The sequence below is a fragment of the Lepisosteus platostomus genome, chromosome 4, assembly GCF_059453375.1.
Source record: "Lepisosteus platostomus isolate fLepPlt1 chromosome 4, fLepPlt1.hap1, whole genome shotgun sequence".
Taxonomy (NCBI): Eukaryota; Metazoa; Chordata; class Actinopteri; order Semionotiformes; family Lepisosteidae; genus Lepisosteus; species Lepisosteus platostomus.
Genome location: NC_142614.1, coordinates 23445448 through 23459416, shown reverse-complemented (window position 1 = coordinate 23459416; position 13969 = coordinate 23445448). Strand labels below are relative to the sequence as shown.

General features: G+C 35.7%; 1 protein-coding gene across 1 annotated transcript; it reads right to left on the bottom strand.

Moving 5' to 3' along the window:
- Positions 1-846: 846 nt before the first annotated feature.
- Positions 847-5770, bottom strand: LOC148672978 (small EDRK-rich factor 2-like). Its single transcript, XM_088629087.1, has 4 exons — positions 5643-5770; positions 4811-4935; positions 3713-3821; positions 847-1520 (listed from the first exon to the last, which is right to left on the bottom strand). The coding sequence occupies exons 2-4, from the start codon at positions 4815-4817 to the stop codon at positions 1436-1438; spliced, it is 201 nt and encodes a 66-aa protein (XP_088485213.1). The 5' UTR covers positions 4818-4935; positions 5643-5770; the 3' UTR covers positions 847-1435.
- Positions 5771-13969: the final 8199 nt, after the last annotated feature.

Here is a 13969-nt window from a genome sequence, read left to right as displayed (position 1 = left end):
AGTATTGCATTAGCAATACATTTTGTTCATTGAGAACGTAGCAGATTGGGGTTATCATTTTTTTTATAGAATCTATAAAATCCAATTCAGGAATTTAAGAAATCAGCATTTGAAGTTCTACATTATACCTATTAAATTATATTAACACTTCATTATACTGGTATACCCACCAGCATACCCACCATCCTTTAGGTTCGTCCCCTTCCTCCCTCAATACAACGTCACAGGGATTCAGAGCTGGAGAATACTGTGGCAGAAACCAAACCTGACCAAAGCATCAGGCATATCAATCTGAAGGCACTCTATCCTTTAAACAAGCAAGCCTTTGCTGTTTCAATGGTACTAACCCCCCATATGTTAGAGCATCTCCATTAATGTTTCAAAATACATAGATCTTTTTTCACTGAAGTTCATCAGTTTTTCTTTGTTGACATTGTACATTTACAGAAAAACAATTCCAAGTTCAGCAAGGTGGTTTTTAATATCATTTTTCTAAATATGGAGTTTCAATCTCTTTTTCAACATATCCCTCATAAGAATACTCTCAATTTAAGTATAGTATCAGGCCAGTGTCAATTACTATAAATAATTCAAGAATTGGAAAATATTAAAAGCTGACTTGCAGGTCAGTAACCTTCTTTACGTAGTGTTTTTTTTCTTGGGGTTCATTTGGACTGTCTGTGAGGACCCCTAGTTGAAAGGGGTAAGGATAGTAACAGATTACAAAACGCTTTATTAAGAATGCTTCTTTGTATACTACTTATATGAGCTATTATTAAATTCTTAAATCATGCACCTTAAAGTGCTACATGCCTGTTAATGGGAAAAAAAATAAAAGCAGAACACTTATTGTTAAAAATAATTTAATGTAATATACATCATACAGACTTCAGAAATGGAGAACAATAATAAACTCCTTAAAGTTGGAAAAATGCATACCTTCATGTATGTTATTTCACATTTCATATCACTGTACAATGGAAATAAATCTTATTTCAACTCATAAATAAATTGGCACTTATATGCAGTTTTTCTGTTAAATAAAAAGGAAAAAAAATCCTACTGTATACTGATTAATTCTGATTACAGATGTCAACAATACCAAAGTGTTATATAAATGTCTAGAGTCAAGAGAAGTGCCTTTATATACCTGGATTACACATAAATTAAGAATTTCCAGATATGAAAGTAACAGTACGAGACAAATGTATATAAAAAAAATTGATCACAGAACAGCTGCCCTAGCCATAATATCCCACACAACTGAACTAACAGTCAAGACTGGAAGATGTAACAATGATCCTTCTAATTGGACACATGGAAACCCAGTGATTATTCCACTGCAATTTTTACTATCTTTGCATTTGATGTTAAATTTTTAAAAAAAGTGTCCCGGACTTCTTGTCTTCGGAAATGGAAAGTCCCTTTTCATTTTTCACTTGTTCTGTAAATTTGTCCCATTTACAGTGTTTTTTCTGTCATTTGCAGCTTTTTGTTTCATTTTCATTATTTCAGCATCACTGTTAAAAAGATAAAATAACATTAGCCTGTTAAAATCTTATTTTAAGAGAATAAGGTGAAATTATCTTAAAGAATAAATTTAGTACATACAGTAATTTACAAAATGTTGAGTTGGAGACAACACCATAATAAAAGGAAAGAACAGAAATTTCACTTGACTGACTCTCTGTGGTCATTAAAAATCCCAGGGCGTTTCTCGAAAAGAGTAGGGCTGTAACCCCAGCATCCTGGCCAAATTTCCCATTGGCCCTTACCAATCATGATCTCCTAATAATCCCCCTCTATGAATTGGCTTCATTACTCTGCTCTTCTACCCACTGATAGCTGATGTGTGGTGAGCGTTCTGGCTCACTATGGCTGCCGTCAAATCATCCAGGTGGGGCTGCACATTGGTGCAGGGGAGTCCACATTACCTGTAAAGCGCTTCGAGTCCAGAAAAGCGCTATATAAGTCTAAGCAATTATTTTTATTATTATTAATTATGTTTCTGATAATGGATGGATGAATAGGGTTTCCAATTAACTTTCTCTGGAAAAAGATTACCCAACATTTGCTGAACATGCTTCATATTTGGTCATTGGCCAGGCTGTGGCAGAGTTGGATGGACATTTGACCACTGGCAGTAAAAGACTATAGTTTACTAAAGATTTTTTAAATATCTTTTCATAACACCAGTAATGTGTCAAAATAACTAAATGGTAACAAAAAAGTAATTTAAGAGCAGTACAAAGTCTTCTACTGCCTTGCCAATCATCACTCATAAACACTATCTTGACTCATTCCAAAGAAACAATCCCACCAAGTCCCCTTTCCAGGACTTCCCCATAAATATCCTCTGGTGAAAATGGTATAGAACACTTAGATGACTACCTCTGGTCATGTTGAAGCAATATGCAAGAACTGTGTGGCTCCCAATATATTCCGCTAGTTCTATCAATAATTACTAAACAACCAGATACTCCTTTTACTTGTGTCTGGTTTTTGTTATATTGTGTATTTATCAAATCAAAATTAGATTACGTTAATCGAAACATTTCAGTAAAAGTACATACTGTATATACCCACCAGAAAAGACAGAAATACAACACTAATAACACCTAAGCTTATATTATATATAAGCTTTAAAAGCACACACAACTCATAACTAGATCTATTTCAAGTATGCATTTCTCAGTGCAAGATATAATTGGGAATGATGGGGAACATACTGGTGTTTCACTGTAATGTAGTGCTTTATCACTGATAAATAGAATACCTAAGAAGGCAAGTACAGTATTTATTTTCCAATAATTTCTTCAGTAAAAATAAACATTCTGTATGGTTATTGTATCTGAGTTGTATACTTCTTAAATACCTTTTTAGGTTCATTCTTTGATCATCTTTGTGTTCTCTCCTCACCTGAGGAGACAAAGTTCATAACACAGGAGCAGGAAAGATCATCCATATTTCTGATTTTAATAAATATTCAAAGAATTAGGAATAATTATGTTGTCTGAGCAATGAAAGCACTGCTTCTTCTGTTGCAATTAACTGCTGGGGTGGTAACACAGTCAAATCCTTTTCAGTATTTAAAATAAAGTTGCAGAGAATTGAGAAAGGAATACATTGTGACGAGTACATGGGTAAACTCATTTTTTGTAATGCAACATATGTTCAGCCATGATTAAAGACTGAAATATGAACTTAATAAGGGGGATCTAATTTACTGTTAGAAATGGTTTTGAGATAAAAAGACATGGGACATAAACTGCAACCACAACAGGTACGTTGTTTCATTTTGCTCTCTTATTAAGATTACAGCAGGGTCCCCTGGTCCTGAATATCCCCTAGCCAACAAGTCTTAAGTCACCAAAATCACCTTTTTTAAGATTAGGAAGACTTGTAAGTTATAAATCAATTAAACAAGTAATGTGCTCAATTAAGGGCATAGGCCCTTTAAGGACAGATTTCTGTTCCACAATTTCTACATGAGTTAATCACATGCAAGTGATCATAAATCGTTCCAAATATGTAGAGAATGTGGATTTCAGGGTAGTTTAGAAATGTTCCAGCAGAAGGGCTGGAGATGCAAGCCTTGGAGACTGAGATTAATGTCTGGCCTGAATTAGTGTTAAGAGCATCACAAAGAGAACCACGGATGATTCTCAGGATTTCTTTCTTCTTTTTCTTCTTTCTCTCTTCTTCCACTTACCGCTGCTTCCGCTGGGCAGCAGATAGATTGTCATCCTTTCTTTTCCCTTTCTGGTTATCTTGATTTTTCTTCATGTTCTTCTGGCGGGCAAGTTCACGCTGGTTTCCCCCTGCATCGAAGGGGAAAAAATAAAGGAAATGAACACAAATGTCCAAAAAAGTCCTACTTTCGGACAGCTGAATTGGCTTGAATGGTGGACATTTTAGTGTATTGGTACCTTAACTATTTTCTAACTGAAAAGAGAAGCAGCAACTTATTGGAAACTCACCATTAAGGGCAAATTCACCCCATAAAAATCAGCTGTGTAGAATAAAGCCATTTTGATGTAACTAAAGAGGAGTACTGCTTAACCTTACAACTAAATCATCGATTTTATTACATGTTTGTACTGGCTCTAACTAGAACTTGTAAAGTATTTCAAAGGATAATTTCAATAGTATGGTACAACATCAACGTCTGCAATATCAAAGTGATCAGTCAACAAAATAAGCCACAGAAGTTATTTCTAACTCCAAATTTCTTCTTACCTTACTAAACTGGTTGTTGTAACATGACAAAAAATATCGATAAAGTTTAAAACAATTCAACAAGGAATTCCCTTTATGCCTCTTATACGTAAATGTGAAATGTTCTTCGTGTGACTGAACAGTATGCTTATAACATGCTAATTAATATATCAAAAGATATATACTATTTTAAATACGCTGTTAAAGAGCGGAATTAAGATAATGTAGTTTAATGCAGGCTCCAATATATAGGGATTTCTTCAGTCTGTAGCCAATTTCTCCCTCAAGCACTTTTATCTTTATTGTAATGGGAAAATACAACTGGCAACGTGCAAATTTAACAATTACCTATATCGTTGACATATAACACATTATAATGCAGATTTTAGTTACTTCGACGTTCATAGATGAAAATATCCTACTGCAAATCTGAAAAAACTTGTGTCATATTGTACCAGAATGCACTACATGTACAAATCTGATGAGGAACCTAGAACATTCCTTTCTACACCAACTGTCCACCTCTTTATAATATAAGATACACAGTGTTACATCAGACTGAAATATCACACTCGAACGACATTTTACTTACGAGTCATGATGAAACAGTGGTTTTTATTTCAAAATTATACTGCCCAGGATCTCCTCCGCCTCCTGCGAGTCGCAGAACTTTCCACCTCTTTCTCCGGCTGCACAGGAAGTTTAACAGCTCTACCTCTGTCGTCACAGGAAACAAACCTTTACCGTATTTGCCGCACAATTCCGGAAAAACCCCTTTTGTACCGCGAGTGTAGAAAATAAGCGCACGTAAACCACATTACTAATATGCAGTAATTTCCTACAAATAAGAGATAGTTTAACACTACAATATATATTTACAGTATAGCTCTATAAACATTTATCCTGAAGTCTACAATTAAAAATATTTATTTCAGCATTTAACCAGAGCTTTAATATTAATATGAAGAGGACATAAATTGGCATTTTATATGCTGTGATTTAAAAAAAATCCTTTATTTAACCAGATGAATCAGTTAAGAACAAATTTCCCTTTACAAAGACGGTCTGACCAAGATGCGATCAGCACTATTATCCCGACAAAGCATTCATTCAAACGAAAAAAAAAAAACAATCCAAACATTGTTTCAAATGCGAATGATGAACCTTTCACGGGTTGCTTTTTTACACGATAGCATTTTATGAGCTTTTTCAGCTTACAGTTTTGCAGTTGTTGCTAACATTTAACTTATTTCAACCATAAAAATGCTTAGTTTTGAGTTTCGATAAAAAAAATATTCATTTTAAAAATGTGTACACATAATTTGTAATTCAGCTAGGTGGAACATCTTTGGGGGGGTGAACATTTTTTTTTGCAAAACACCGTAGTCTGTCCTCGTCAAATTCCGAGGGAACAGAGAATTTACCTTCTAAAATGACAGATCTTTCGCTCCCCGTTGTTTTTATTCAGTCGCTCTATTGCAGCAGATGTGCTCTCCGCTGGCTCATGTTGCTTTCAATCTGCTACACGTTTGAAGTTCCGGAACTGCAATGAAGTCATTGTTTTATGCAGAAGAGTGTTAATTAAGGTATTAAGTCTTTAGTTCCTCATACCTCTTAGAAACCGGAACTTAATGCAGAGAAAAACACCTGTAAAGAATAAGAAGCAAGTTTTTTCCCCCAAAAAACAGGAGGTTATAGAGGTAATTCAATTCAATTCAATTTATTTTTATATAGCGCCTTTCACAACAAGGTTGCCCCAAGGCGCTTAACAAAGCAAGTGACCATACATACAAAAACTCCTTAGTAAGGAGACAAAAAACCTCAAGGGTCCAAGGTCAACTGGCCGTCCAACCCCTTTGGGCATGCTAGCATTATACAATTTAAAAAAGGAATTAATGAATAAGGGTATTAATCCATCCATCATGTGTTCTGTATGTCAGTACTCCATGCAGATCTCTGTAGATAGATCAGCAAAATCCTCCTTAACGATAGCTATATCCACGATGTCCCTCTTGGATCCATGGCAGTGATGCGTATCCAACTCAGGTGGTCCCCAGCCCGGGCACCATCCAGACATGTGGGGAGGAGAATAGGAAAATTTGGTCAGAACAGATGTATCTACCTGGTGGGCCAACACAGAGACACACAATGGCATGTACAGCAGCACCAGCAGCCATGGTTGCAGCAGGCTATAATGCAAGGTGTGAGTAGGCTAGGCTGAAGTAACAGGTCTTCAGACTGGATTTGAATATTGAGATTGACTCAGCATCCCGAACATGAGGTGGGAGACTGTTACATTTGGGTCAAGGCTGAGGCAGCAGTAAAACACAGAAACTATACATGCCATGTACACATTGCATAGGGTAAATGGCAAAATTATGTAAATAAATCTTGATTTTGCATTTTATCATATTGGTATATATCTACACTACGTTTCCTCGTTACTTTGGCTTCAGGTACAGTACCATTTGCTTTTTAGTGAACAACCATATTTAAACTATTAATTGTATATTACATACTATCTCTACATCTGTGATATTTATTTAATAGTTACCTGAAAACCACCTCACTCTCCTGACTTAGAAGACTTTATAAACCTTTTAGCTGATATATTTGACATTATTTGTGTTACCTTTGATATACATATACATATATTTCTCTCCAAATGTATTGGCACAGCCAAGTCAAAACTGTTATTTTTCCTTTACAAGCAAGCAATTTGTATTTGTTATCGAGAGAATAATATGGATAATACTGTAAGTGCAATTGAATAAACAATTTATGTTTGGGTAGTTCCATGCATAAATTTGATCATATTATAAGAAAAAAAATGTATTGACCCCAGTGATTCATTGACAATAAGCATTAGGAAACATTAGCTTTAAGTACATTTAGTAGGATTTTTAGCACACGTATTTGAGGTAATAATTACATGATGTCTGTGACCCATAGAGCTCATCATAATTTTGATTTAATCATTTGATATGCTTTGCTGCAGTCACTTTATGCTCTTATCTGTTCTCGGGGGATTTGGACTTGATTCTGTTCTTCAACATGTAAAATGTAAACTCAATTTAATAAAAATCTGGAGATTGACTTGGCTCACATAAACATAATCATTCACTTCCGAAGACCTCCTCAGTTGCATTAGCTGCATGTTCTGCATCATTCTCATGTTGCTTGGTGAAATGCCACCCTGTAATTATAAAGACATTTTCTTCTACACAAGCAAATGTTCCTGTAGACTTCAGAATTCACTCTGCTACTGCCATCATTAGTTACATTACCAATAAAGATGTGTATTTCACAAACAAGGTGCTGTTCTGTACAGCAACTACACTTCCTTTCTTTTTCCACCCCTAAGCTTAGTCTTACTTTGGTAAAAATGTTTTTTCGCAGTTTCATCTGTCCATTATACATTATTCCAAAACTCTCCTGCTCATTTTTGTACTTCTGAGATAATTCTGAAGCATTTTGGAACATAGGATACCTATATACCATTGTAAGCTGATGCGTGACGATAATTGTCTTCTGTGGAGTATTTAGCAAGATCATGTTTTCTATCAACTTAAAAATCGTTTAGGAATGTGCGAGCTAGTAAGGAAATGTTAGGGGCATTGTAGGCAAATATCGGACACTTTAAAGATCATTTTCAAAAAGAAAAATGCAAAATAAACAAGCTAAAAAGGAAGGCTTTGCTGTGTGCTGGAACATGACATTTACAAGTGCCTTTCTTTGCTCTGTCTGTCTTGTTTTCTCTGACCTCACTGTGATTAGTCATAACCTGTTGAATGCCTCTTTCTGCTTTTATTGACTGCAACTGACCTGATGCAATGATGAGTTGTGATGAATTGCAATGCAGGGGTGTATTTTAGTGATCCTGAGCCTGTGTGCATCATATTAACTACAACCTGAATGCAATTTTCTCCTGTTGTGCCAGTTCTTCTGCTTGAAATAAAATCAGAACTGAACTGTCTTAATTCCACTTCAGAACTGGTTATTTCAAAATAGGTAACTTCATGTCTCTTTATCTTAAATATAAAACATTTCAGTTGATACTGATAGGACAATATATTCAGTTACGTTTCATTTTCATTTTAAGAAACAAATCAGTCAATGTATTGTGTTTTATGTGCATGCATTTGTTGTGCCAACAAGTGAACATGTTCTAATTTTGTGCATCACAAAGTTGTTTATAACGTCAGCTGGTGTATTCAATACAGGAAGCTAGTTTACACTTTCTATGCACAGATGCTGACATTTCCATAATAACCTTCTGCTTGACATTATTTTATCTCTGCAATGATATTCAAAGAAGCAAAGATGCAAACAAGGGTGACTGTATTTCATCTTAAAATACCATCGGATTTTAAATCAATCAAACCTATGTGTGAAATACAATATGTGCATATATACTGATGGAAAAAAGAAACACAACATTTTCTGGAATGAGTTATAGCTTATGTACTTTCACAAAAAGTTGTCAATTTGTTTTAAGCCCTCTGACCAGCAATACAGCTTGTGCAGTGAGACATTGCAACCTGCCCATCACACGGATGCTCATTAGGTGCACTTTTACCCAATGAGGTCCAGGTGGAACAATGCCCGATCAGGTCACCTTTAAAAAGGCCTTAATTCAAAGGTTAGGTCACTGCAAGAAAAAGGCCACACTTAGACAGTTGTCTATGCATTCCATAATGACAGGACAGTGAGGCTCTATGCTGCTGGCCTTAGAGCAAGGTGACCTGTCAGAGGCCCTCTGCTCACATCTAGACATCACACCCGACTTGCTTGGGCCAGACAGAGGCTGCTATGGACTTGTCAGCAGTGCCATCAGGTCCTCTTCATGGATGAGTCACTCTTCAGCCTGTTCCACGCAGATGGAAGGGCCAGAGTGTGGAGGAGGAGGTGTTGTGTTTCTTTTTTCCATGAGTATGTATCTACAGCTACAAATTAAATGTGCTGCATATAGAGCAAATAAGTAAGTTTCTTAAATTTACACAAAATATATCTGACAGGTTCTGCTATTTGTCTTTGCATATCCACACACATATTGTATGTCACTATTTGTCATAAAGATATGCTGATCAGTACAGAACTATGGCTGTGTAAGGAATCTACATTGAACATACAGTATATTATTTGTTGGATTATTAATACACATATAAATATAGTTTTGTATAAATGTAAAAATAATATATAAATATACCCATCCTTTTCAAAATATTAGGAAATAGCCAACACACTGTGTGCCTCATGTTTCTTAAACACTGTGAAGTAGTAGTTCAGAATAATCTTTTTTCATAGAGTGCTGTGCTATGGGGAAACCACACATGAGGTCATTGTTATGGGTGCATGTGCACCACTTGGTACACTGCTGAAAACATGTCTAATGTGTCAATTCAAAAAGTCCAAAGGGGTTACAAGCTGCCGTGGTAGGTAATAAAAAGACGAGACGTGCTTGAACATTGGCAGACACTGTTCAGCCTTACCCATAACCTACAAAGAGCTCCATCAAATGTTATTTCACGAAGTGGTCCCATATAGTGTGAAGATCTAGTGATGACTGCAGATGAACCACCACTGGAAGTGGGCCAACCATCTTTCTGAATATATTCCCATTTTTGTGAAGCCAGTGTATGTGTACCTAATATCTGATCCTGCAGGTATTGAATCACAGCTGTTAAGTGGCATCTTTTAAATTCCCACTGGGAACAAACAAGACAGTAGGGAATTCCACTACTGCAACAGTCCTGGTCTCCCAACATTGGAGAATTCAACATTCAGTTATTCAGACTCCATGGAGAATTCTGTACTTTGTGAATACAAACACATACAGTAAATATTTATTAAAGATTTTTTTTAACATACTGTATAATGAGTCTGCTCTACAGTCTGGATCATGCCCAGTCTAACTGTTATTTTAGACCCCCCAAATGTGCTGTAAAAGAACATTTGACAGCGATTCAATGGGTAATAAAATATGAACAAGCAGGTGTGTGCAAAAAAGAAAAAATAAAATTATACCAATAATTCAAAATTAAAAATGTACCTAGCTAGTTATTTGGAGCTGTTTTTTATGCTTCACGGTTTCTCCTGAAAATATATATTAGAGCCACAGCTATTCTCAATTTCAGAAAAATTATGCCAAATAAATCCTTTATTTTTTACATAGGCCAAAGCACGCTTGCCAAGCCAGGATATTTAATAAAATTTGCACAAAGGTGCCAAACATGCCAAAGTCTCCTCACAGATTAATCCTGAAACCTTTTAAAAGTGCACCGTGATCCAGAGACACACAGCTTGCCCCTTGCCCTGGGTGTTCAAACAATAGGTTTCCCTGAATTAAATGCCAGTCTTGTCACTCATATGCAATGTGTGGGAGGCAAGAAGCCGGGAGAGGTCTGAGTCTTTTTGAAGCACCTATATGAGCGGTGTTCAGTACAGCTCCTAGAGTCCAGCTGTGTGAGGGTTTTCATTCCATGTCAGCTCTTAATGAGCTAAATGACCTGGTTACTTGCTTTGCTAGTCCAATTTAACAGCTTTTGTTAGGTCTTCATTTGCCTCTGCTTTAAAGAGACCTTGGAAACCCACAGACACACAGATCCTCCAGGACCTGTTTCTGACACCTCTGAACTATATCAATAAGGGCAAAAAGATATCTTGATATTGAAAGTGAACATATTGTACACATATTGCTCTAAACTGGACCCCACTCTTCATCATAGTGTAAATACTGTATGTGAAGTGGCATTACAGTATATCTTATGCGTACATGTGACGTTTCATTATATAAACTTAAAAGCAAAAGAATGGCTTAAATAATGCCTTTTAAAACAAGAACAAATGTATATGCTTTACCGGATTTACTGTATATTTTGATACAAATTTGAACACCGTCTTTAAATTAAGGGGCAAAACAATGCATTTGATTTCCATTTATTTGCTGCGTCACAAGCGAAATACAAAAATACATTTTAAAAATACAAGTAATTGCTTTTCAAACATTTCTTTTAAGCATTGTCAATTGTAGTTACTGCAAAGAAAAACTGCCATAACAATACATAAATGTACAACGATTTTGAATATTGTTTGTGCTCACCCCTCTTTTACAGAACGAAAGAGCCTTAGGGCAGGAGAAAATAATAAATTAAACTGCTGGTTCTGGGAATGCCGTCATTCGAGGCTAAATAATGAGAAGGATGGGATCGTATTGATCACCTTAGCAAGGTTAGGTTATGGCTTGTCCTTATACAGTACACTATATTTTATAGTTACAATTGCTAAAGAAGTGAATAGGATGTATCCTTAAGTTTGGTGACAACTCTGCATGCTATGCAGATCTACTGTACCTTATTCTACGGAGTTCTGAATATGTCACTGTATTTGTTTTTAACGCCTTCTTTAAAAAAAAGTCCTTAAACACGCTACCGGATACGATTATTTTTTTCAAAAACCGTAATATTCCTACTATGTATGTGTTTACAACAATACATCTAGAACTTATTGAAAACAAGATAATTAACATGATTCAGCAGAGAATTGTTCCAAATACAAAATTATTTGTATAAATAAGGTTCAGGTGAAATTTCAGGATTCAAAGACTACCGCTTTCTGGGGGGGCTCTAGGACTCTTCCGCGCTTTTCACCAGTGAAGTGTTAAAAGAGTCAAGTAACAGATGGCAACGTTACTTAGCTCAATATAACAACGTTACAAGCACTTGAGCAGAAAAGAGTTGCAGGACGTTGCTCTCGGACAGTCACAGAGCTTCCCGATCCTTGCGCCTTTCCTCAGAGCGCACTGCTCCCCAGCCTCACACTGCCAAGTAAATCACAAGAAGGAAGAATGAGAAAGTCGATTTTTATCTAGAAATCCCCTTTCAAATGTGTACCAGGTACAAAAACATAAAACATGTTAAAAATCGTTTGTTATGGAATTGTCACTGCAGTCCTTACTGTATATACAGTGTATGTGCATTAGCAACAATAATCAATTAAGTAGAAAATTAAAGCCACAACTCACCATAGGTAATTGTCCATATTTTTTCCCGTAAAAAGGCATTCCTTTGTTTTTCAGTTTTTCAAGAACTTCTTGTAGAGCTTCAATCTTAAAAAGAAAAACACAACTTTGGTAGTAATATATTAAAACACCATTGGAAAAATAATAGTATTTAAAAAATAAATTTTAGTTTGTGAAGTCTTTTGTATAAAGCTCTTATGTTTTCAAATCGTAATAAGTCAACCAGACACGACAGGCAAGGACTGGGCAAACCGACATTTGAAAAACGTTTTTGAATTTTGTTGAAACGAGGAGGTAAATGAACTTGTTCTAACAAAGCACGGAGGAAATTAGAAGTCGCTTCTCCACAATTACAGTAATGTCACAACTGTATTCTATACTTACCAATTGCTTTTCGTTTGAGGCGTCTTCTTTAGTGGAATAATGATCTAAAGACCTGGACTCCAGTTCCGTCTCCTGGCTGTTAGTACTGAAGAAGAGAGCAGCACTGAACAAAGTGAGAAGACAGATACGGGAGCTGTCCATGGTAGTACTGTATCTGTAACCTCGGCGCAATATGAAGACTTGACTGTAACGCTTCAAATAAATTCAATCGTCTCTTCCAGGACCGAACAACCTTTTATAACAACTGGTAACCCTTCCAACATAAGGCAATGACGTCCTGACCCACGCAAAATGAGCGGGGGACTTAGCAATCTGCTCGAAGTGATTAATAAGGTACCAGAGCGGGTGTTTTATTGTGATCAATGATCCGTCTTAAATTAGCATGAGGACAATAAACTCACCAGAATGCTTTCACACAACAAATGCTCACACACCAAAAAGTTAATGTTGTTTGTGACACCTAAAAGGTGAAATTCTGGTTAAATACGGAAAGCTTGCACACTGTCAGAACCTAAAACAGGTTTTAAAGAAGAATTTGTGTTGAACATGCTACATTAAACAGAGAACAATCATAAATATTTCAGATGTTGAGATGTGCACTTTTATCCCTTTAAACAGGTTTTTGCTTATTTTAATTTTATCGTTGAGACAAACAATATACTTTTTCAACACACTTGTGTAATTTATTTTATTGTAGAAAAGTAAACACAAAGTCTGTTTAAATATTGTATCGTTCTGCCCTCTTATGATTAAAAAACCTAGGTGGTTTCTGAAAACATTTTCAATCTGAATTGATATTATGTGTAATAGACGTTTTTTTTACTTAAGAAATGTATTTAATTTTTTTATGTTTCAGAATTGCTGACATCATTCAAGTTTACTCATTCAAGCACTTAAGTACGGTTTTGGCAGCTGAACACCTTGAAAAAATTCTGTCCAGTTTTTCACAGACCGAGCACTGGAGCACTTGTTCACATTATCCATGAATGGAAACAGGCACATTCAGCACACTTTCCTGCTTTTTGGCAATCCAGATAATCAGAAAATAAGAGTCTGGGTGATTCTAAAGTCCAGTTTGATTTGCACAGCATCTTATGCTCTCTGCTGTTAGTGTTGCAGTATTATAGCACGTAAACACAGAAATTAAAGCAGATAAGCTCCTGATCTTTGAATAACTAATGCCACTGACCTCTTCACCAGTTACTATACATATTTAACATTAATACAGAACATTTTGCATAATTTAAGCAAGCTTACCAAACCACTCGTCTAAGATTGTTTCAGTAACAAAAGTATAGTATCAATTATATTATATTAAAGTTAACCAAGATTTTATTTAGGAATATT

Coding starts and splice junctions, on each gene's coding strand:
- LOC148672978 (XM_088629087.1), bottom strand. Junction 1,521..3,712: donor GCTGCCCAGCGGAAGCAGCG/GTAAGTGGAAGA, acceptor TCTTTTTAACAG/TGATGCTGAAATAATGAAAA.